We start from the raw sequence: 25,230 nt of genomic DNA, 5'->3' as shown, positions 1-25,230 counted from the left end.
TTTGCACGGTGGAGGAGCATGGCCACATGCTTCATTAAGCAACAATGTCAGACCCAGCAGGTTAAAAAACCTCTGCCTCCACACACGTTCAGTCCCCCTGGTGAGCAGTAGACAGGCAGACATTCACTGCCTCCATTCTCCCGAGCACATAGCAGCTGCAATGAAGCTGGTCTAAGGGTTAAAGGAGAGTGGGAGAAGCTTAACAAATCTGATGAACTGTAGCTTAGAAGAACTTTAGTCTTTTTTGCAATAAATGTGAGTAAATGGTTGGAAGATTATGCCATTTTGAACTAGTTTATCCTTCAATTTGACAGACATCAGCTGACAGTTCAACTGCTTTCATGGCTTCGACTGATATGACCACTTTATTTATTAGTTCATTTGTCAGGGACAATGCAAAAAACAAAAAAACAAGTTTACTACCGCGGTACAGATGGTTGCATATAGGATTTTAGCCATGGACAATTTAAAATAGGATCAATATCGATGCAGCAGAATCAGATATCGTCTTTTTTATGCCGCGTATTCTTCTTCCTTGTCAAAACCTGGTGCCTAAATTACCCACAATGCAACTCGAGCGGCAACAGTTCGGTCAAAGATTCAGGTATGTTAACAGGGGCGTAGCACAAAATTCTGGGCCCTGTAGAAAGGCATTTTCTATGGGCCCCTCCCCGCATCCACAGCTATTCATTCTAGCATCTTTTTGGGCCCTCCTCACATGAGGGCCCTAGGTACTCAGTAGAGCTTAGATCGGGCCCAAAAAATCAAGCCCGACCCTACCCGAGCCCATGCACGTTGCGTCCAAGCCCGGCCCGGCCCAGCCCGGCCTGACACATTAACTGTAATTATGAGCCCGAGCCCGATTTAAACCCGATAATTTTTTAATACGTGTGCCGTTATAACTGACGTGCTCAACTACAATTCCGAGTTGTTTGAACTACAGAAATCTGTTTAGAATTATCTTAATGAATACAGGTAATGCAACAAGGACGAAGCATGTAAACTACGCTGTTTGTTTATTCAGAACGGAACGGATCGCAAATGGATCTGAATGAAGAAACGTAAAAAAAACTTGACCCTAGCTCCCTCAGCCGAATAGTGTGGGTAACAGATCAAAGCAGCAACATAATCAAAGCCCTGGAACCATATAGGAGACTTTCTTGCCTCGATCACCTAATTAATACTGTCCTTCGCCACGGTCTGCATGCTGACACACTGGCCGTGAACAGTGCTGCAGACGGGGGAGACACGATGTAGCACAGTTTACCTCACACTCAAGTCAGTGCAGGACATACACCCAGAGCGGGAGAAGCTGGAGAGGCATAGCTTTCTCCCCACTGAATAAGGCTAATAAAGTAATGATTAAAAAAACACAAATGCTTGATCAAGGACCCGGCCCGGCCCGGCCCGAGGATAGCGGCGGAAAATATCGGTCTGGTTTGGGCTCGGGCTTGGGCAGACGCCCCTGTGTGTTAAGATAGTAGCAACTAATGTAGCCACGACCCGCTAATCTCAATAAGAGTGCTACATAAGTCTGGTAAACTCACTTTCTAACTCTACACCCTCCCCCCATTTTCAAACTTGTAGTCTTCATCTCCAACACTGACTCAAGTGACATCACTTGAGTCTTTTTTTTACATATGCAGTACTCCCCAACACCTAAAAGTAAACAGACTTTAATCTTTGCAAAAGTTCCCCTTTAAACTTAAAACAGGAAATTTAATCTGCTTTAATATTTTGATGTCTGATTTGGTTTTAAAATGTAAAAATGTGTTTCTTTACACTTTCCACAAATCCAGCTGTGTGCATCTCATACTTAAAATAACTGTGAAGTTGGCATTGTCCTTTTGACCTGGATGTCCGTATGTTCACACAGTGCTGAGAAAAAAAAGCTCCATTTGCTGTATTTTACCTGTTGTCCTTATTTTTGGAGTTATTTGGCACCCCCGAGGGAAGTTTTCAGACTGCTTTCTTCACTGCAGGTTGTTTGACATCATGGCCAAATGTTGAGAAGTAAGTCGTACAAGTCCACAAAGGTCCACAGGTGCTGGCATTTGTGCACACATAGCATACAGCCTAAATGATCAGCTAATTCTTTTAGCATTTCTGTGCCATTTTGTGACACTCTATGTAAAAGGGCCTTTGCTATGACCCCTGGGCATCTGGTCAACATCATCAGATCATCATCTTTGAGCAGACTTGATGTACATAAATGGATTTTGATGTTGACACAAAGACCCTTCATGTGGCTCACAGTTAAAAGTTCACACCCCCTGTTTGGCGCTGGGCCCAGGCTCGTCTTTGAAAAGGTCTCCTCAGTCATAAAGATCTCTGTTGATGGCACCCTTGGTTTGAGAGTCGGCATTAGAGAGTTTGGCGGCTCTGGCCTTTTGAGATGAATTAGCCATGACCAAGTCCTGCCGACACTGAGGGGCTGGACACCCAGAGCAGACAGACAGAGCCAGCAGAAGGGCCGCTGGGCTGGGGGGGACTGGCAAAACTAATTTAGATGGATGGACAGGCACACACAGAGCAAGTCAGGGTGTGCAGAAGTGTCAAGTACTGTTTAATGTTTATGGATTTTCAAAATCTAATACAGAGAGAAAGTTTAGATTGTAAATATCGTTCACTAGACCGATTTGTTTTCGTCCTTGGTGTTTGATTCTTGCAGGTCATGTGCTTACATTTTCCTCCATTCCAACAGGTGTTTCCTGAGGACCTGATAGAAGACTGGATGTGGTTGTAACTATGGTTACGTCAGGGTTGGGGGCGTGGGCCCTCTCCGCCTGTGGCCTCATGCTGGTCATCTGTTCGTCTGTGTGTCTGTCCCAGCAGCCTCACATCAAACCAGCAGAGTGTCTTAGAAAGGAACATCCTGTTGTCTCTTACCAAGGTGAGCGCATCAGTACAAGCTTTACTTTCAGTTATTAGAGACATGTCCACATCTGTCTCTCAACTTCTGGTCACTAAGTCAAAAGTCTCATTCCTGATTGGTTCACACAGCCTACTATGGATTTATGAAAGGTGGGAACTCATGTCTACGTTTATAAGGCGTTAATGTGGCTTGACATCCACTGCAGTTATCGGATTAAAAGACAATCTTTGGTTATACCGTAATCTTCAACTAGCTTTGTGTTGGAGCAACAGATGCTGAAACTAGCTGATTCTTGCTTTGTTGGTCTGGAAGCTGATTTATCCTAACCCAACTGTACAATATGTATATATTTTAGTTGCAGCATCATTTGAAATAATCAGCTCGTTAAACAATGTCATGGAAAACAGGAGAGATCTTGTTTCTATCTGATTTATTGAACCTCATGCAGACATTTGTGATTTGAAGATAAAAATGAGCTCATGAAAGGTTTGATTGGATCATAAAAACTTTATGACAACTTCATATATATTGTATTGTTACGTATAGTATATACACATTAAAAACACCAGTCAACATAACCGGGAAAAGAACCAATTTAATTAGCGCTGCTACAAGTGCTGATAGCGTTTGATGTATGGAAGACTCCTGTAGATGAAAGTCTCTCATTATCTTCCAGCTCTCGCAGTCCTTAATGCTCTACGTTATGTTGTAAAACTGTTCAATATTTGCCAAAATGCAGGAACAATGTGGTTACAGGTAGATTTCCAATGAAGTGATGGTTTGTGTTCATGTTGTATTGTTACTCTCTGAACGCTGTTCAAAGTGGAACAGAGACCAGGCAAGAATTTTGGTTCACTTTTGTTTGAAATAACCATCTTGATAAAGTAGTTGCTTTCAAGATGTTGCTTCATGTTTTACATGAAATGAATAAAGAAGTATTGCAAAGCATGAGGCTGGAGTTTATTTGAGATATAATAAGAGTGTGGCAGTGTTAAAAGCTCTCAGGTGGTGTTTTAATCTGCATTAAAGAGTTAGTTGGGTTTATCTTGTGCTTTAAGGCTCAATATTGAAAGTTATAGTTGTTAATATTATGAAACTATTCTTGGACATTTTAACACAAAGGTTTATATGAAATGAATAAGTGTTTGAAATGTCTACAGTATGGCCTCATTAAATGTTCTTCTTCAGCTGTCTTAACAACCGTGAATGGCCTTTGATGATATTATTTTGACAGGATGTCAGCTTCCATTCAGCTCAAAGTGTCCGACTGGCAAACCAGGATGTTATTGTTTTGGATACATTTGTCCCAGAAGCTAGGCCATTCAATAAAAGGAACCAGCATTAATTTAGACACCAGCAATTTGCTCTGAAACACTGTGAGAAGGATTCATTTGTTGCACTCTATGTGGTTTGTTCACACTACTCACAGATGATGTAAAACAGCCAGTAGCTTGTTTATTGTTCAGGTTTGGTTAGCTGTCATCCTGCCTGGCTAGAGGTTTTAAATCAAGACCCATTTCATTCAATCTATTATAATAAGAAACCTTTTTTTTTTACTACGTGCTTCACAAGGTAAAAAGATTTCATTTCAACAGTGCAATTAAATAAAGCCAGGAAAATAAAAGTACAGATAATGAAACCAAATAAAATGTACCACAATAAAATAAGAGACTCAAACTAAGGGCATTGCTTTTACTAATATTACAATTAAAATTTTGAATTTGATTAAAATCAAATAAAAAAAAGTCATTCCAGCCTTCATTTTGTTTTTAGAACAAAGGGCTCATTAGGTAAGAGGAACTGCGACTGAACAAATATCAATATGTCTATTTACCCAGAAATTGTTGTAAATTGGGTTTGCCCGTCAGATGTTTTCAATTTTAATTATGTTCTGCCCCCCCCCCCTAATTTTTTTAATTCAAATCTGCATCCTTGGTTTGTAAAGTTTTGAAGCCTTGGCCTGAGCCTCCATTCTGGCGTCAGGTTGAAAGGCTCATGGGAGGTTGTGGAGCTGTCAGACTGCGGGATCAGTTGATTCACTGGAGAGAAATGTGACACATCAGTAAGAACACTGAGGGCTTATCTGAGGCTGGGAGCTAGGTACCATTTGGTGGAGAACGGTTCCCACGCACTTCATATAATGGCTCTGTGCTACTTTTTCCCTCTTACATGTCGCTTCATCCTGTTGTTCTTTCTCTCTCCAGCGTTGAGGCCAGGGATGTCAGAGTTCTCTCATCCAGGAGTGAAGGATTTCTCCCAGCTGGCACTAGACCTGAGCAGAAACCAGCTCATTGTGGGAGCAAGGTGACAAATAACTAACTCTCAAAGCAGACAACATTCAAACAGCATTAAGTCAACATACTGTATGTTGCCAATATACAATGTTGTAGGAATTAAATCATTACTAGCGTATTAAACCCTCTGCAGTGTGTGTGCTTCTGCTACTCTTCCTCTTAACATGAAAAATCTCTTTTATAGAAACTTTCTCTTCAGACTGACGTTAAGCAACGCCTCGCTCATACAGGTAATGACATTTTTAAAGTGAATGTACGATTGAAAAAGAAATCTGCTTTTACTTGTTTTTGTCTCCCATATAAATACATTAACATATTTTTAGCCTAAAGGAATAGGTCGGCATTTTGGGAAGTTTGCATATTTGCTGACTTGCTGAGAGTTAGATGGGAAGATCAATGTCTACATTAAATATGTAGCTGGAGCCAGCAGCTGGTTAGCTTAGCTTTGCATAAAGACTGGAAGCAGGGAGCCAAAGCTGCCTCATAATGAATGTTACATCCAAAGTGTAAGTGTGGTTTTGTGATGGGTTGTGTGCTAGACTGTTTTTTCGCTGGAAGCAGTGACTTCTTGCAGTTAACACTTTGTTTTTTACAGATTAAACACACTATTGGATGTTAATTAGTGTATTCTCATCTTACTCTCAGCAACAAAGCAAATAAGCTTTTTTTTCTCTATTTAACTATTCCTTTAAATTTTGCACAAATGTTCTATGTGTGTTTTCTGATTTACTGTTGCATGAAATGCAGCTACCTAAACTCCTGTCGGTGCTGAGATGCTGTTAATGTTAATTTAGTTGTAAAGAAACCAAAATATTTCTTTTTTGTGTTCGCCAGGCGACAGAATGGGCACCCGATGAAGACACAAAGCGCTCATGTCAGAGCAAGGGGAAGTCTGAGGTAGTGTGTCGCATCATAATACAGAAGTCTTTGTTCACTTTATGCATAATGTGATCAACTAAAATGACTGTTTACGTTTTATTAATGACCAACCAAACTGAGTGTTTGTCTGCAGGAGGAGTGTCAAAACTACATCCGGGTTTTGTTGATAAGTGGAACGACGCTCTTCACGTGCGGGACCAATGCTTTCACCCCAGTCTGCATAACCAGGCAGGTTGGTATATCATGAGATGTGATGAAGCAAGTTACCAGCTAGATCCGGTTTGAGCCATGGGGATTATCCACCATCAAAATGAATCAAAAGGAATACTACTTATAACCCAATCACCACAGAATCTCAAGAAAATTTGAAGCCTCTGCAAGTTAATTTGTGCAGCATTTGTGCTCGATAAATATCTTTATGTATTAATAACTTTCTGAAATAATTGATTAGTCGTCTCATCGTTTCAGCCCTAAAAAGGATGCTCATAAATAATTGGCTTTGTTGTCTTCATGATCCTGAAAAGTAGTAATATAAATAATCCACCCTTCACCATCACAAAAGTTAAGTTAATGAATGTCATTATTTGTTAAAAATGTAGTTTGCAACCCGCAGTGCAAACTGAATACTAAAACAGAAGCAGCAGATTCTCTGTTCATTATTTGTTGTGAATTCACTTGTGTTTACACCTGTTTACACTTCCTGTCAGATTGGTAACATCAGTCAGGTGTTGGACACAGTGAACGGTGTTGCCAGATGTCCCTATGACCCGCGCCACAACTCCACCGCCATGGTAACAGAGAGGGGCGAGTTGTATGCTGCTACGGTGATTGACTTCTCAGGACGTGACCCCGTCATCTACAGGAGCCTGGGCAACATGCTGCCACTGCGCACTGCCCAGTACAACTCCAAATGGCTCAACGGTGAGCAAAGCACCACACTGACTTGTCCTGTCGCATGTCTCTGTTTGTGGGTATCATATCTTCCATATCTTTTCTCTCCTCCTCATGTGTCTTTCAGAGCCTAATTTTGTGTCTGTTTATGAGATTGGTCGGTTTGCCTACTTCTTCCTGAGAGAAACCGCAGTTGAAAACGACTGTGGGAAGATAGTTTTCTCACGCGTGGCCCGGGTCTGTAAGAACGATATGGGTGGACGTTTCCTTTTGGAGGACACCTGGACCACCTTCATGAAGGCCCGACTCAACTGCTCACGCTCAGGAGAAATCCCCTTTTACTACAACGAGCTGCAGAGCACCTTTTACTTACCAGAGCAGGACCTGATCTATGGTATCTTTACCACTAATGTGTGAGTAATGTTCATTAATTACACTCTCTATGTAGACTGGAGTTTAAAGGCCCTGAACATCCACACAGGTGTTTTCAGTTAATGTGGCTGATTGGACCTCTTCCCAGGACTGTGTGGGTGTGTCTAGACTGATTGATTGACATCTCCCTGAGCCTCTTGTTAGCTTCGTTACACCTGTTAGGGCAGGACAAATGACAGCTTTATCATTGTTATTGGTAGAAAAGATTTGTGACCTAAAAAATCCCATCTAAGCACCACATTGGCTCATTCAACCCACATTCAGACCCACATTCAACCTGAGCAGAGATGTAATCAGCCAGAATAACTGAAATCACCTGTGTGGGTGTTACAGGTGTTTAAAGCTTATGCTGCTGATACGCTTTACTGAAGATACCGACAACCAGTATTATAACTGTGTTTCAAAAAAGTACTTTATTCATGCAAGGGGTGGCATCCTTGAAAAAATAATGGAAACTCTCCAGGCCCAGTGTAATAATACTACACTAATACATACATATCTGATCATTTTAGTGCTAGAACTTGCTTCTAGGACCAGTTCAGACTCCAAGTATCAATCTCATACAAGACTATATCAAACCATAAAAGAACTCTGGTCACTCCAAGTGGCGTGTGTCTAAATTTTCATTAGCTACAATAAATTAAAAGACAGTTATTGGAAATTCCTGAAGGTCTGCATGTAAATCTGTCTTTGTAAAGTAATTCTTTCATTTTGTTATCATTTCACAATTTCCCTTGGTTCTTGTTTTTTTTTTTAACCTGTAAGTCTGTTAACTTTCCATCAGTGTTCATTTATGTAAAAGCAGTAATACCATGTAAAAATCCTGGAGAAAGACCCACTTTCACAATATTACTTCAACATAATTATATAAGTAATTTGAACAAATACTTTGTATACAGAGTGGCCCATTTCAAAATGTTTAGTTATTATATGTTATTTAACTGGACTAGAATGCATGATGCATTCATGTGTAAGCAGCATTTTAATGTTTTAGCTGATTGAGACTGAGCTAATTCTAACTGCTTTATACAGCCTACTGTTGTGTAGTTTATTCTTTAACAAGGCGTCATATATCATCATATATTTATAAGTTGATCATGTGTTTTTTTATGTAGAACGTACAGTAATTAGTACAGTGTTTCCCTCTGAGATATTGTGGAGTGGAAGTATGGAGCAAAAGATAAAATACTCAAGTAAAGTACAAGTAAGTCGCAATCGCACTCAGGTTGTTTTTTATGTTTTGTATGTCAACGTGTATTTTATCTCCATCTTTGTTATACCCTATTGATAACTGAGATTATAAGCCATTCTCTTTCTTTCAATCTTGCTTTCTTTCTCACTGACTTCCTGAGTTCTGATAGTGATCACATCCTCCCCTTTTTTAGGAACAGTATATCAGCTTCTGCTGTCTGTGCCTACAATCTGAGCTCCATCACCCAGGCCTTCAATGGACCCTTTCGCTACCAGGAGAACCCCCGCACTGCCTGGCTTTCCACCCCAAACCCCATACCCAATTTTCAGGTAACTCACATATTTAAACAAACTGGATGGACATAGATGTTCTTTTTATGTGACAACATAGTGTTAAAAAATGTGAAAAACAGAAAGTTTTGTCCTTTCATAATTTTCCAGCCTTCCCTTCAAGGCATTTTTTAAAAGACTGGTACTCATTTCATCTTGGTGTGCTGAGGATAAAGATAGCTTATTGCAGTATAGCACAAAGAAAATTCTCGCTCAGCTCCCTCAAATATAATTCCAACAATAAGTGCTTGGCAAGTTTCCCAACACATACAAAATGCGAACCAAATTGAGCTGCAGGGACCTTGTAGTGACATTTCAGTTTATGTAATCTCTGCATTTCATATGTAATTGTTTTGTTATTTTTAAATTTCAAAATTTGCATTTATTTAACGTATATTTGTGCTGTCAGTAATGGCCTTCTGCAGCTCTTACTGATATTTCTCTTGGAAAAAACTTTGTCTTTCAGTAAAAAACAGAAAAGGACCTGAAACTATAAACATTCATGAAGGCTCTGTTGCAAAACAAAGGACCTCATACTGACACACCTTATTCGAATGTAACCATTAATGTTCTCAGTTACACCAGCGTTTGACAATTCAAATAACCACCATTACACAGGTCTGTTTCTAGCTCGTGCCCTCAGGTTGAAGACATACTAAAATTAGCAGCCGAGTGTTTTGTTGATAAGAAAAGACATCTGCTGCAGACTCAGAAACATCAGCCACCAACCTACGTTCTTAACACGCAACACTAATCCCTCAGTGTGGCACACTGGAGGAGGGAGGCCCCGGTGGGAACCTGACAGAGCGCAGCCTCCAGGATGCCCAGCGACTCGTCCTCATGAATGATGTGGTCCAGCCGATCACCATCAACCCTCTGCTCACCCAGGACAACCTGCGCTTCTCCAAGCTGGTGGTGGACATCGTGCAGGGCCGAGACACCCTCTACCATGTCATGTACATCGGCACCGGTGAGCGAGAGGGCAGAGAGCTGGGGCAACAACAAAAAAATTGTAGTGCTGTAGATCATTTTCATCCCAGAACCTCTCTCCTTGTTCATCTTGTCCAATCAGAATACGGCACCATCCTAAAGGCTCTCTCCACAACCAATAAAAGCCTTCAAGGCTGCTACCTGGAGGAGCTCAGGCTCCTCCCTCAAGGGCATATCGGACCAATCAAGAGCCTCCAAATCCTCCACAGTGACAGATCTTTGATTGTTGGGCTTGATGACAGGCTGGTGAAGATCCCATTGGAGCGCTGCTTCAGCCATCCAACTGAACGGTATGATCCAATAGACCATCAAAACTGCAGCATCAAATATGATGTCAGCTTCCAGAGCGTTTTTCTGAAAAATAAGTTGCTTTCAGATAATGAGAAGCTGATTTATAGACTTTTAGTCTCATTTGATAATTGATCAGAATAGAAGGAAACTAGTGACATAGGATTAACAAAAAATGGCAGATATAACAACATAGATATGATTTAATCAAAATATTTAAAGTATAAAACAAATGCAAATCCAGTGTCTGCAGTGGATCATTTAGTAAAAGTTGCAGTTGTTTAAATCTGGGAGCCGGCTCACTTTGTGGGTTCGTTGCTGCTACTGGTAGTGGCGAGTGTGTAAATGTACTAACTCAAGTTGAAAATACTTCAAAAGATTGATGAACTTCGTGCCATTAAAGAGACAAACGCGTGTGGGTGGCCAAGTCTGAAAGGCCTGCGATAAACGCTGACAAAGATGATTATGTTAAGAGCCCAGTTTACTTTCCTTGTAAAAAAAAACTGTCAGTCCATAATTTTGGCAGGATTTAGAGCAGACATTACATAAGCAGGTATTTAAGGACTTTGTTGACGCAACCAGAATATGTTGACAACCTTACAAAATATTGTATGATGTCTCAGTATCAGTCCCTCCAGCAGCTCTTGAAACACAATACAAGTCCTTTAATACAGAGAAAACAATTATTATCTTAAAACATCCTGCTGACTGTACACTGTGGAAATGTGCAGACTACTAGAGTTTTTTTTTTTTCATTTAGCAAACAAGACTGTATTGCAGAGAAACTTGATAATTCTGCAACTGAAACAATTACTGACTAGTTGTCTGCACTCATATTAGTCATTGCATGGAAGCTCGGGACCCTTACTGCGGCTGGGATCACAAACAGAAGCGCTGCACCACCATCGAGGAGAGCTCCAACATGAACCAGTGGACTCAAAACATTACTGAGTGCCCAGTAAGCCACACACACACACACACACACACACAGAGTTAGTCTGGTGTATTTATTTACTGTATATATTTATATATATATATATATATATATATATGTATATATAAGTTAATGAGAAATGTCTAAAAAGCATTTCTTCCTCTTTGATTTCCATGAGGTTATAGACAATGGTAAAACACTTTATTGTCAGCAGTCTTAGAATCTATAATGGATTTCACATTAAATTCATTATCATTTGTACACAGCTGTATATTAGGTAAATATATTATGGTAATATTTAACAATTACAGCACATTAAGCTGTAGGTTTAGACCAATTTGGTGCATTTTGCAAATGTGACTTATTCACGTGCATATGACGTGGACTTTAATCCCCTTAAATCCTCTCTGAAGGTGAGGAACCTGACACAGGATGGCGGTTTTGGTCCTTGGGCTCCATGGCAACCTTGTAACCACGATGACGGCGAGGGCTCCATCAGCAGCTGTGTGTGTAGGTCCCGCTCTTGTGACGGACCTTTAGCCCAATGTGGTGGGGTTGAATGTAAAGGCGCAACTATCCAGGTGGCAAACTGTTCCAGGTACAGTCTCTTTATGCAGATATTCTAACAACGAGTAATCTTCATTACTTTACAGATCAGTTCCACTCAACTGCTGTCTTCATAACAGGGCAAAGCTATCCTAATGCATCTGATAGTTAAATAGTTAAATCAATACAACTTTACTCCTCATCAGTTCATAATGGACTTATTAAGTGTTTAAAAGTGGACAAGTTGGAAAGACAGTGAAGCTCGTTGCGTTGCCTGTGATGTGAATGAGTTAATTGTTAAATAACGTGGCTCTTAATCTTGAGTTGTTGTTGCTAACAACTGCTGTTGGAACTGGAAACAAGATTTATGAGAGTGGAGCTTTTGTGTGGCATGAATCACAAATTAATTCCTGATTCTGTTCCTCAGGAATGGCGGCTGGACTCCCTGGTCTTCATGGGGCCAGTGCAGCAGCAGTTGTGGTATTGGATTTGAAGTGAGGCAGCGATCCTGCAACAACCCCTCGCCTCGCCACGGTGGTCGAATCTGTGTTGGCCAGGGTCGAGAGGAGAGGTGAGAAAGAATACGTTTGCTTCAGTTTCTGCACCAGGAGGTAGAAATGTTGTCATCTATGATAGGAACATACATATTATCACTTTGGATAGGAATGACTTTAGCGTCTCTGTGTTTCCAGGCTGTGCAATGAGAAAAAGCCCTGTCCCCTGCCTGTGTTGTGGACAGGGTGGGGCCCCTGGGCACACTGCAGTGCTGAATGTGGAGGGGGGGTCCACTCCAGGACCAGATCCTGTGAGAATGGCAATAGCTGTCCTGGATGTTCCATGGTATGTAGTGCTTGATTATTCAAGAAATTAGGTTAAGGTGTTTAGAACCACACTAAAAAGTAATTTACAAAAGTAGACGTTCTGGTGTTGGATTCTATATTAATTAAATGTTTCACCCCAAAATGTTTGGTATTTGCTTGTCTGGCCAAGAACATCAAACTGTGCTACATGCATCTCTTCTTTTTGGCTTAATCTCATTCTACTAAACCTGCACTGATATGGTTTACGGTTTACAGTGTATATACAGTAAATATTTCAGTATATTCTGTAAGATGACTATGGTTAAATATTCCCTGTTGTTTCTGATTGACCACAAAATCATACAGACTCCAAAAAGTCATAACAGGATAAAATAGTTTAGTCACTTTTATTTCACGCACACAGTTATGTTTTTCTGCAGATAATAAATTATTTAAGTTATATTTGGAATAATAGATGCTTAAGGCTTTACTTGCTAGAGCACGGATTATTGGGTTATTAAAATCAAAGATTAATCCCCTTGAGAGCATGACTGTGCTCAGTAATTTGTAACCAGCTAGATGTTAGAAGCTTATGTTTTTTTTCTTTCTGACTGTTTTCTCTTCCTAATTTTTATGACCAAGTCTTTTGTGCCATTTGTTGGCCTGTGGGGCAGCTGCTTCTTTTTACCTGCTGGTAAGAAGCTTCACAGAGAGGGGCTAACACACATAGAGGTTTGCATTGTCCCTTTCAATAATCCACCTCCTTCCTCACAGGAGGCCTGATCAACAAGTAGTAGTTTCTAGTGCTGCAAAAAGAACAGGATCCCTCACTGGCTTTCCGCCCATGAACAATGCCAAATGTGTTTCTTGGAACCCAATCCAGAAGAAGTCATTGTGTGTCTGCACCGAGGTGAAGCCTTTCATGCCTCTTCACAGCCACCAGAAGAGTTTAAGTAGTCCCATCAAACACGTTAATTAGCAGCATAGTAAAGTCCCTCCAAAAATAACTGAAATATTTGTGTTTTTAGCAGTATGTATTAAAGCAGCAGTGTGTCTCTGAAAGTTGTTTATAATGAATTACTGAAACAGTGGGATCCTCCTATATATATATATATATATATATATATATATATATATATATATATATATATATATATATATATATATAAAACCTGTAGTAGAACAGACAGAAGTAGCTAGATTTTATCTACTCAGTGAAATTAAATCATGGATGCAAACCAACTTCCTCAAACTTAACTGTGACAAATCAGACATCATCATCGGTCCCAAATCCCTCACCAAAACCACTCACAACATCTGCCCCACCATCGGTTACTCCACACATCCACCTAAAGAACATAGCTCGTCTCCACCCATCACTCTTCTTCTCTGCTGCCTAAACCTTGATCATTGCCTTCATCACATCCACAATTGACTACTGCAATAGCAGTCTTTGCGGTACATCATCTAAAGTACAATCAGAACTCTGCTGCTCTTCTGCTCACCGATTCACACTCCTGTGACAACATCACTCCTCTCCTCCAGAACCTCAACTGGCCTCCTATCCCACAACGGATACAGTTTAAAGTCCTTCTGCTCACTCAAAAAGCCCTACATAACCAGGCCCCCTCCTGTCTCACCGACCTGCTCCAGCACCACACTCCTTTCCGCAGCCTTCGCTCCTGGGATGCTAACCTCATGTCTCCACCACTCAGGACTAAGTGCCGGACCTGGGGTGACAGCGCCTTCTCCATAGATGCCCCCTCCCTCTGGAACTGTCTCCCCAAACACCCCGCGACTGCACCAGTCTGTCCATGTTCAAATCACAAGTCATAACTCACCATTTCAGAGCTGCTTTTAATGTTCGATTAATGTGTGTGGATTTTTAATGTATGATTTTTTTTCTTCTTTTTTTTCGTGTCTTTAAGTGTTGTAAAAAGCGCTATATAAATAAAATGAATTATTATTACATTAATGGTGATAAGCTTCCTCCATCCTGTTTTCCAGGAGTATAAGGCCTGTAATCTGGAGGCCTGCCCTGAAGTGCGGCGCAACACCCCCTGGACCCCCTGGATGCCAGTCAACGTCAGTCAAGATGGGTCAAGGCAAGAGCAGAGATTCAGGTACACCTGCCGGGCGCTTCTCCCCGACCCCCAGCAGCTCCAGCTGGGCAAGAAGAAGATGGAGACCCGGTTCTGTCCCAATGATGGGTCTGGAGCCTGCCAGACTGACTGTGAGTACTGGGAATGGACAGGGGACATGTAATGGAAACATCATCTCAACAATATTCACCCTCTCACTTCTTGCTCTGCAGTTTTATTCACAAATCACAAATGTGGCCATGTTTCCCTCTTTTTGTCAGTTGCCAGCAGGTGTTCTTGGAACATTCATGGAAACACAGCTGGTGTGGTCATTACCTGCTAGACTGCATAGCCAGATGCCACCTTAACCTGGGGATAAAATGGCACATTTTACGTTTAAATTAGTCTTTATATTTGGAATATACCAATCTAAAAAAAATGAAGCCTGGTCTAACTCTACAGATCATTCTAATACAGTATACTGTATCTGTAAAACCTGCTGAATAGAACTGCATCTGATTGGGCTTTAAAGAGTACTGCTGGTGGCGGAGCTCCCAGTTTGCCCCAGTAAACACAGCTGGTCTCATCAAAAGCAGGATGTGGCCAAACTGTATGCAGACACCAATCAGCAGATTGACAACATCACTGAACCATCATGGGGAAGCACGTCCATGGCTCTTCCTTTCTTTCCTTTCATGCAATCCTACAAAAGATATAAAATTGTGTCAGTTTAGTTATTTACTCCAAAATAGCTAAAGCTGACAAGGTGGAAATTTATCTCAGGTTTTGTCGCTGCTCTTGTCCTAAAATATTTCTGCTGTCCCCTATGAAAGCCTCAGGAAGTACTCCCCATTCATATGTAAATCATTTGATTGATTGTGATTGTGGATGCCTATGTGTGTGTGGCGGGTGTAACGGAAAAGTAGTTCATGTTTCATCATGGCCCAGATTACACCACACTAATTAATGTTTCATAACAGGCTGTCTGTCTGCTGAGTTTGGCAATAAAAAGATAAAATGTTTCGGTTCATGTTTGAACTCATTGAAAATTTAAAAGTTTAGATTTTCTGAACAATTCACTCATTCAGCAGGGTGGCTCAAAAGATGTTGGGATCAACTTCCACTCAATTGTTTGAGTGAAAGTTTTTTTTTATTTTTTTAATGAATGTTGTTTTAGTCTTTCTTTTCTCCTTCTTACTGCTCCAGTGCATTGCTTATCATGTCAAAAGGATTTAAAAAAATCACTATTTATGGTGCATTTAAAAAGCATTTGGATTCTATTATTTGCTGCGTGTCATCCATTCGCTTTCTTCCCTTTCCTTTTTATACTATCACTATCTAACAAAATAAAAAGCCCAAAATAATTATATATTAATATATAGATAAAAAAAGTGTTCTGTGTATTTCCAGCTCTGGTTGAAGACTTGGTGAAGACTAGTGGGCGAACTCTGTCCCAGCCCCAAGGTGTGCGCTGGGATTCGTGGGAAACATGGTCCAGCTGTTCTCAGCAGTGTTCCAGAGGCTTCCGAACCCGGAAACGTAGCTGCTCAACAGCAGAGGGTAGGACGAACCCCAACGCCTGCGTAGGATCCCCGGTGGAGTATCAGGATTGCAACACTCGACCGTGCCCAGGTAAAAGGGAGCTTCTGGCTGTCAGTGTAGTCACAATAGCAGAATACATTGCATAAATAAAGTTTATTATGTGTGCGTCTTTCAGTGAGTGGAGCCTGGTCTTGCTGGTCCTCCTGGTCCCAGTGCTCGGCCAGCTGTGGGGGCGGACACTACCAGCGGACTCGGACGTGCAGCAACCCACCCCCTGCCAGTGGAGGAGACATCTGTATAGGCCTGCACACTGAAGAGGCGCTCTGTAATACACATGCCTGTGAAGGTAAATCTGCGTATGGCTGTTAAAGGTGCCCTGCCACACGTATTTCATTACTTTGTGGTAATGTCTGAAGTTCTACCATGGACTTTTTTTGTTGAAAAAATGCCTTGGTTACCTTGTTTCAAGCCATTCTAGCGTGGTATAGAAACCCTGCAGGAAGACTCAGCTCGATTTGTGCCAGTTCTCATTAATATTCAACGAGCTAAGCTGCTTGACTCTGATTGGCTAACAGCTAGCCAATGAGAGCCTGGCTATCAGCATCCTTTACCCAGCGCAACTGGGCGAGCTCATGAATAGTAATGAGCTCAGACAACATGATGTCAGACCTTCTTCTTCTTCTTCTTCTTCTTCTTCTTCTTCTTCTATTACTATTGATAGTTGTGTGGACAACATGAATCATGATTTTGTATACTGGTTATTTTAATTGCCATTTCTTTTTTCATTTTCTGCTGTTTTGATTTGTACTTTGTTTCCAAAAGTGCTATGCAAGTTAATTGTCATTTATCATAATTGTTACACCGTAAATACACTCCCTAGATTCACCCTGTCTCCCTCGATTAAATAATGCTGTTTGTCTGGACACTGATATGTAATCTCTCCCACACAGCAAGTGGCGAATCAATATTTGAGTTGAGGTTGTTGGAGCCTATCCCAGCATGCATTGGATGAAAGTCAGAAAAAAAAACCTGTAGCCTCAAATTCTACCATTGGCATGTGCCTTTTATTCATTTCATCTTTCAAAAAAACAAAGTAGAGACATGGAAAGCAAATTGGTGTTACCAACTTCTCATCTATTTTAAGCTTTTGTTCAATAAACAAAGGAACCCCAGTAGGCGCACACGCACACTGAACTGTGACTGGCTCTTGATGATGATGACCATTGCAACATTGACTGCAACATTTCTCAACCTGCACACTTGGTGAATTTCCGTACAGTTTCTGTGGTCACTCAGTTCCACAGGAGATACAGTATATGGACTTCTAGTGACTACTAAATCTCAGTGTTCATTTCAAGATATTTCATGAACCACTTTTATGGAAGTTTGAAAAACCACCTACTGCAGTTCCTGAGTGCTTTCATAGACAGCAGACATGGTTACATTAAAAATGACATTCTAGTTAAATGCCTTTTTTTATTTGGGGGCTTTCTTTTGAATATATAATATATGCTGCATCTATATCACAGGAAATTAAACGAGAACATAAGGACGCAGAAGCAGATCCCAAAACATCAGCGTTTACTGCATGTTACATTTAACAACATGAAAACTTTTCTAACTCAGCCAAAAGCAATGGCAGATAACACAATATAATCAATATTTTTTTTTTCACAAGTGTAAACTAATTGTTCTTGTGCCCTTGTATTGTTTCAATCTCAAACTTGTATTATTTCTGTCCACTCTTCATCAGATTGGGGTGAATGGACAGATTGGGGGGACTGTGATGACGAGGGTCTGCAGCATCGCACTCGTCGCTGTGTTGAAGACCGGGAGGCTGAAGCCAGTCTCTGCCAGGGTAACGTCACCCAGTCCAGGCCTTGCCAGCCCCACGAGGTTCCAGGTAAGCACATGCTTTTGTTAATAAATTGCTGGAACAAATTTGATGCATACAGTATGCATACATTTGCTGTTGATTGTTGCTGATATAAGCTGGAAAAATCCAGTTTGTGTTATTCAAAAGTTTAATCAGACACAGTAAATGCTGACTTGTTCACTCTGTGTAGAAATTAAAAAGATGAATTAATGTAGATGTCAGCATTCTGCCTACCTCGAGAACAGTGAAGCCTTTGAGAGAAATTAACTACTCCTTGTCATTTTTGTTGTTTGATCTTCTGGAGCCGTCGTGATTTCACTTCACTACATTGATGTTCTTTTTTCCTTCTGTCTCTCCATTTTCATTTCTGTCTGTCCGACTCCCTCCAGTTATTTTACCCGGACAGGAGGACCAGAGCTGTGGAAGTGAGTGAAACAAGAGATGTCTCTCTATTCTGTCTCCCAAAATGACTATCCTTTGTTCCCAGCTCACACAAACCTCCTCCTCAATTTCCCACATAGGTTCTGCCGGGTTTTATGCCTTCACTCTCCTGTCGCATCCACAGTAAATCAATATCACTTTGGTTAAATTGCAGTCTTTGAATATGTAGCAGTTATTGTTGCAAAATTACATAGTTATTGGCTCTCTTCTTTTACTGATGTGTATCACACAGTTAGTAACACAATTACTTTTGTTTGTGGCTTTTTCCCAATGTGACATGGGATTTGGCAAAAGTTTGGGGTTGGTATTTGTCTTTTGATGAAGTTAGATAGAAGCCAGATAGTGACATCAAGTCCCAGTATGATGGATGTTCCTCCGTTCCTGCCCCACTGGCATTAGGGCCAATGACAGTATGTCCTTCATAGACTATAGTCCAAGGCAAGAAATCATCAATCAATCAAGAAATCAACTAATGTCCTAGGTTCCTAATAAAAGTCAGGAAACATTTTCCCTCGATTTGACACCTCTGAAAACTACAAGCCAGCCTACAAAGAAATTTGCTCTGGATATTCATGGTCCCCAGAGGATGAATTGCAATGTTTACCCACTTCTTGAAAGTACCATCGGTGCACAACTTCCACCTCCACTGTACACAAGTACAAGTATAAAGAAGTATACAAATCTTAAGGGAGGATTGGCATTTGTCTCATCCTCTCTCTTTGCCTTTTCCCCCTCCAACCCCTCTGTTCTCAGCCTTTACTTTGTTCCAGTTAGTAGCCGTGGGCTCAGCCAGTTTCTTTGCAGCAGCGTTACTGTCAGCACTGGCCTACACCTACTGCCATCAACTTAACCGACCGTCAGCGGAGTCAGCAGTTATCCACCCCAGCACACCCAACCACCTCACCTACAACAAGCAGGACAACGCCACGCCAAAGAATGAGAAGTACATCCCCATGGAGTTTAAGGTGGGCTGGTTCAATTGTGTCATTATATATACCTATACCTAAGTACTGCCACCTTTATTAGACAGTTAAAGAAGAGAATTTCAGAGAGTCCGTTTTAGAAAAGTGATTTGTTTTTTGTGCCTTTACAAATACTGTGCCTTTAGGACAAATTCTTTCTTTATGTCTCCACACTACAGACGCTAAACAAGAACAATCTCCATGTGAACGACGAGACGTGCAACCACTTCCCCTCCCCGCTGCCATCCAGCAATATGTTCACCACCACCTACTACCCTCCCAGCCTGAGCAAGTACGACTTCCATCCGGACTCCCCCTGCAGGACCTACATGCACAGCTGAGAGGCCAGGCCAGGCTCTTAAAACAAATCCGACCCTCTTTACTCACCCATACACCACCATGAAGTTTTGCCTAGTTCAAAAAATACAATAAGATTTGATCAACATTCTCATGTTCCAGTCAAATTTGTAGATCTGTCAATGAGATCTTACAGGCTGGCTTCACCCAAATTACACTTATCTTTTGTGATATCTTGGCAGATGTAGACAGTTTTTTTTTTTTTTTTTTTTTTTGCCCAGGTGTTGAGATATCTGAATTTAGTTTATGGTGCCAAAAGAGACTCGAAATTACACTTCAGTTCAGCAGCTCTTTCCAGAAACAGTGTTTCCTTTACATCATGCACAGTTATTACATTATGTGCAGATTTTCATGTATGAGTTGCTACTGCATGCATAGAAATTTAAGGTTAATAGCATACACCATGTGCACCGTATATAACGGTTATACTGTGTTCTTGCCCTTGCAGGATTTGTCATTGCATTTTATCAGTTACACAGGCTTAAATATTCATAAACTTTAGTGCTGATATGGCTGCACCTTGAGTGTCCTTTTTTGTTTTCCACATAGGAGTTTTTCAAATACCTGTATTTTCACAGCTGGCAGGCTTGTTGTTCTCCCAAATTGTGGGATGCATCTGTGTGCAAGCCACAATGACACAACTGCAGAGGCACATGCTTCGTTCTCTAAATCAAACCAGCACCTACAGTACAGCTGCTCCCTTCCTCTTACTTCACCCACCCTGAGGTGCTGTGTTTGTGCTCAGGGCAGTGTGAGAGCAGGGTAGGACCCAGAGCTCCAGGCATTGAGGTAGACTTCCTGGACAATGTATGTACCTGGATTTCTACCAGACTGAGAAGAGACTCATCTACTGGTTTTTATTTTGGGGGGATTTTCCCTTTCCTCATTTTCAGCAGGTGGGTTTAAAGGACTCAGTAATACTGTATAATATTTTTTGCTTGGACATATAAGTGTGGGTTGCCATCGGTAAAGACAAATGATGGGTTGTAAGAAACATCCCCACACGCCATCCTTCACTTTGTTTGAATGAAGCGAAGAAATTAAGAGACTTAAAGATTTCGAGCTTATTTGCTTTAATGTTAATGTTCAGCCGAATCCACAACTGAAAACAACACTGACGAGGACATTTCTGACACACCTCACTATGTACTGTACATTGTTAAAATTCTTGATTGACTTTTCTGTCAGCAGATTGTATGAATTATTTGAAGTGTATTCACAGGTGTTACTGTTTGTATTTTTATCTCCTGAAACAAAATGATTTGATTTTGTAAACATAGGGCATTTTTTTGTCAGTCACACTCATATTTTCCGGATGTTATTGCATTAAGGTTATTGTTCAAAAATCACCAGATATAAACCTGTATTTTTCAGAGCCTCTCACCAGAGCATGAACACACCATAAATGAGCCGCAAACTTCAGCTGCAGTGCCATGCAACAAAAAGGTAACTCAACAATGTGTATAACTGTGATGGATTAACTTGCTCAAGCATGTTTCAAGTCTCTACATTTTGTTTTTATAGTGTACTGAAATGAATAGGAAACAATGGCTGCCCAAAGGCAGGAAAAACATCTATAAGACTTTTGTATGTAGAAAATGTCCGGCAGCAATGTAATAAGTTAAAACTTTGAGATTTTCTTTTGATAAAATGCACTGTTTTTGTCAGTTAAGGAAAGCATGGTGGACTATAACTATTTGTATTCTTAAATTTCTAAATACAAATAATAATGTGCAAATTTGGAGAAAACATAATTTGGCTCTCACAGTCCAAAAACATGAAGGTTATTGTGAGTGTGGATGACTGCCTGGCTATATGTGTTGTGTATAAGGTAACATTACTGGTGCTTGTATAAATATGTTTTTTTTCCACATTTCTGTGGATTATGAAGGCATTATGCTTGCAAGTGTTTTTACATGCTCCCCTGATACAAATTCAGTAATGCCTTCTTTTAGGGGTCAGTCATTTCAGAAGAATTTCCAAGAAGTATCCTGGAAAAGAGCATTGTTATTTGGAACAAATTATAGGGAAATGTATTTGATTGACACGCTTCATTTAAAGCATGCGATGCCTTCTTTACAGGAAACTTCTTGGAAATGATTCTTAAGTTACTGACGTAAAATGAAACCGTTACGCAAGCTCTACTGCTGAAATAGTAGTAGGCTATACAGTATTTAAGTTAGTTCATGCTGTAAAATGTGTATTGCATATCTTATGTTTCTAAATTGTAAATACCAAGAAATGGATTCAGGTGTTTCTCACCAATAGCAGTGTGATGTAGCATGAAACAAACAGCCCTGATAATATGTGTTCACGTTTGGGTGCTTGCGTACATGTGGCTGCATGCACTGACACTCTTACATGAATATACATACTGTATAATGTACATGTTTGTGTAAATTGTACAAATATATGTATTTGGCCTAGACAATGGAAATATTCATTTTTAATGGAGCATCCTCATCTGTGCTGTGACAGAAAAGGTTTTGGATTTAACAACCATTGTCAACGGATACCTAAATGGATTTGACTTGCTCCCAAAATACACTTCTCCTGTTTTAATATGATTGATGTGTATTTGACTCAACACTGCCTTTTGGACACTGTGATCTTTTGGTACTCTATATTTTTGTATAATGTACACTGTAAAAAAAAAGAAAAGAAAAAAAAGATGAATAAATCAATTTTGGTGCCAATATTGTGGTTATCCATGCTAAAAGCTTAACCGCAATCTTTAAAAAATATTACAGTCCTTTTTTTTACATCCCAACCAGTCACTACCTTATCAATATAATATATGTTTGCATCATAGATTTTTGGATCTAGACTACTTATAGTGTATGAAAACATTATAATTATACTAAATTAGTTAAGCTTACCATACCTGTGATAGCACTTTCCAACAGCTATCAAAGATGTGGGGAAAAAACTGAAAATATTCCCAATTGAGAACCAACAAAGTGGGCACAAAGATGTAGAGTACATCACCAATAGCTTTTTTTGTCCAGTCAGACGTTTGAGGTGGACTTTTTTTGTTGTCTTTTAAGTGGTTTGACTGATGCACGAGAAGGAAGACAAGTGTTACAAGGTGCTCTTTTTAGTGACTTTACTCCCTCCGCCTCCATCATGTCTTTAATAATTGAAGTTGCTTGAGAGAACACATGCAGGTAAGTCATCAGGTTCACCATTTTGTCCTCTATCATGGTGATTATGTTTCTATTTTTCATGTAGGCAGGTCATGTAGGCAGGATGAATAATAGAAGCAATAGAAGGTGGAGGGAACGGCAGTTTGAACAGTCCTTAAATATAACCAGAAAAACAAAGTAACTTGTGCAGTTATTTATTTATTCATTTAGTTGTTGGGGCTTGGATTGGAGAGAATACTATCAAAAGCAATAACAATGAAGCTCATTTATCATTAAAATTTGCACACAAGCTCACAGCTATCCCATGTGGGGCCCTACCTTCAGCACGTCGCTATGACACAAGGGGCCTTAGGATGAGTGCCCACATGGACTCCACTTAGCTCTTATTGGCTTATAACCCGCCTTGGAGCCCACATAGACATACAAATTATGTGTTATAGATGTCTCCATATAGATGATTTCTGCGGGAGGTGATACAGATGTTGTATTAATGGTCCCAAACTAAGTGGGATTTCAGAGCTTTAAATTGTTGCTTATTCACTGTTAATTGACTGCAGTATTTTACTGCCAGTGAGATTAATTCTTCTGTGAGATAAAAGGCACCGCAAGGCTCAGTTCTTGGAAATCCTGCTTTCCGTGGTCGACTCGAGGCTGTAATCCTGTTTGTGTTTCTGTTTGACACTGGGCAGGTGGTTCAGCAGTGCAGCCTAATCACGACAAAAACAGTCACATTTTAATTTAAAAGAAACAGTGTCTACCTATCTACTGCCAAATATTTCAAACCAGTTAGTCCTCACAGCATTGCTCTGAACAGACTGCACTCCAGTGTTTATTGTTCATAGTCCAGTGAGCAGCACTGCTCTGGTATCTGAAAGTTTAATCTGCTGGTAAAACCACTGGGTCATTCGTGCACTATTTATTTATTCATCTGAATGGCTTATTTCCCTCCCATTTAGCAACTATAAAAAAATGGAGAAAAAGTCCATAAATATTAAACATAACATAGAAGATGCACTCAAGAAAATCCCTCAAAAGTTTGTTCCCCTTCACACTTGACTTGGGGGGGGGGCTGTACCATGCAGTACCAATATACATACACAGCTAAAAAGAGAGAAAAACGTAATCCTTCCACAGTCCTGCTTTAAACTTTGTTAATCCACCACGTCCACTCTTAGAAGATTTGTCTGATCAAAGTGTCTGTGAATATGTGAAGACATAAGTCTATGAAACAAAGTGGTTTAATTTGTTTGATGAACAATATATAAAAGTGCTCAGACACATATAGAGCTGTTACCATGACATTTGGAGCTTCTGGGACTCCGTATATCACATGCCCCTTTTGTACAAGCCACAAATAAAATTTCTGCTTATTTTTGTTATCGGTGCCTCTGGACCATGAGGTTAAAGGGATTCATCCACAGTCACAACAAAGTGGTTTATAGGTTAAAGAGGAGGAGATGGCTATTTAAAGCATAGTGACAAAGATATTTTGAGGCTTTCCATCTACCTGTAACTGCTTTGTCGGCCAGGTTAGTGCAGAGACACTCAGGTAACGTGCAGAAAAAGCAACCTGCGGATGTGGAGCACTCAACGTCCCACATGTCTGAATGAGTAGTGGAGATGGATGGAGGAACTCGCCTCAGTAAAGTGTTCTTGGTTATTCTTGTCCGCCGGAAGGGTAAAAAAAAAAAAAAAAAAAGCCAGGGCTACATTTGGCAGATGTAAAATGTGTCTGTAGCTGAATTCATGCAAGGTTGATGTCTTACACTTGTGTACAACATCTTTTGAAATATAACAACTGAAAGTAGAGAAACACACAATGGATTATGGACTTCCAAGTGTTGAAAGCAGTGAGCTCCAATTCAGTAACTGGCCTTCAATGCAGCCCATGAAGGAACAACATCCCCTTCTAGACTTGCAGCAGTGAACACACACACACACACACACACACACACACACACACACACACACACACACACACACACACACACACACACACACACACACACACACACACACACACACACACACACAGGCTCTCAAAACATCCTCAGTTGCTTTTATTTTGATACTGCTGCCATCTGCTGGGCAAAGGGAAAGAAACATGGAGTTTTCTGAGAGGAAAAACATGCTGCATTACTGTACTCTAACATTAACATTAGCTATTAAAATAAAGACATCTTTAAGTGCTTCTAAGATATAAAGGAGGGTTTTGCACAGTCCACTGTCCACAGCATACTCTGCATGAAAAGTGATAAAGTGCTGGGGACTTAACTATTTGGCAACTCTCAACAACAGTTTTACAAAGCTTTTAAATATAAAACGTATTGGCAACCATTAAGCATGGAGATGGATCTATTATGATTTGTGTGTCT

At 40.4% G+C, this 25,230-nt stretch overlaps 1 protein-coding gene across 1 annotated transcript in view; it reads left to right on the top strand.

The window, feature by feature from the left end:
* The window catches only part of LOC116044715 (semaphorin-5B-like), a 33,572-nt gene extending 11,305 nt beyond the window's left edge, over positions 1-22,267 (top strand). The window contains exons 3-23 of the mRNA XM_031292131.2: positions 2,705-2,893; positions 5,080-5,179; positions 5,354-5,399; positions 6,004-6,066; positions 6,182-6,280; positions 6,756-6,969; positions 7,067-7,352; positions 8,757-8,892; positions 9,655-9,862; positions 9,965-10,172; positions 11,011-11,128; positions 11,518-11,702; positions 12,078-12,221; positions 12,343-12,490; positions 14,458-14,683; positions 15,942-16,163; positions 16,249-16,419; positions 17,827-17,976; positions 18,339-18,374; positions 19,144-19,355; positions 19,532-22,267. Coding sequence (XP_031147991.1) covers positions 2,749-2,893; positions 5,080-5,179; positions 5,354-5,399; positions 6,004-6,066; positions 6,182-6,280; positions 6,756-6,969; positions 7,067-7,352; positions 8,757-8,892; positions 9,655-9,862; positions 9,965-10,172; positions 11,011-11,128; positions 11,518-11,702; positions 12,078-12,221; positions 12,343-12,490; positions 14,458-14,683; positions 15,942-16,163; positions 16,249-16,419; positions 17,827-17,976; positions 18,339-18,374; positions 19,144-19,355; positions 19,532-19,693 — 3,279 coding nt within the window. The 5' untranslated portion in view covers positions 2,705-2,748 and the 3' untranslated portion in view covers positions 19,694-22,267. The remainder of the gene's footprint in view (positions 1-2,704; positions 2,894-5,079; positions 5,180-5,353; positions 5,400-6,003; positions 6,067-6,181; positions 6,281-6,755; positions 6,970-7,066; positions 7,353-8,756; positions 8,893-9,654; positions 9,863-9,964; positions 10,173-11,010; positions 11,129-11,517; positions 11,703-12,077; positions 12,222-12,342; positions 12,491-14,457; positions 14,684-15,941; positions 16,164-16,248; positions 16,420-17,826; positions 17,977-18,338; positions 18,375-19,143; positions 19,356-19,531) is intronic.
* Positions 22,268-25,230: the final 2,963 nt, after the last annotated feature.

This window comes from Sander lucioperca, chromosome 24, assembly GCF_008315115.2.
Source record: "Sander lucioperca isolate FBNREF2018 chromosome 24, SLUC_FBN_1.2, whole genome shotgun sequence".
In the NCBI taxonomy this organism is placed as follows: domain Eukaryota; kingdom Metazoa; phylum Chordata; class Actinopteri; order Perciformes; family Percidae; genus Sander; species Sander lucioperca.
The sequence above is the reverse complement of the archived record's forward strand: the minus strand, read 5'-3'. Positions and strand labels throughout refer to the sequence as shown.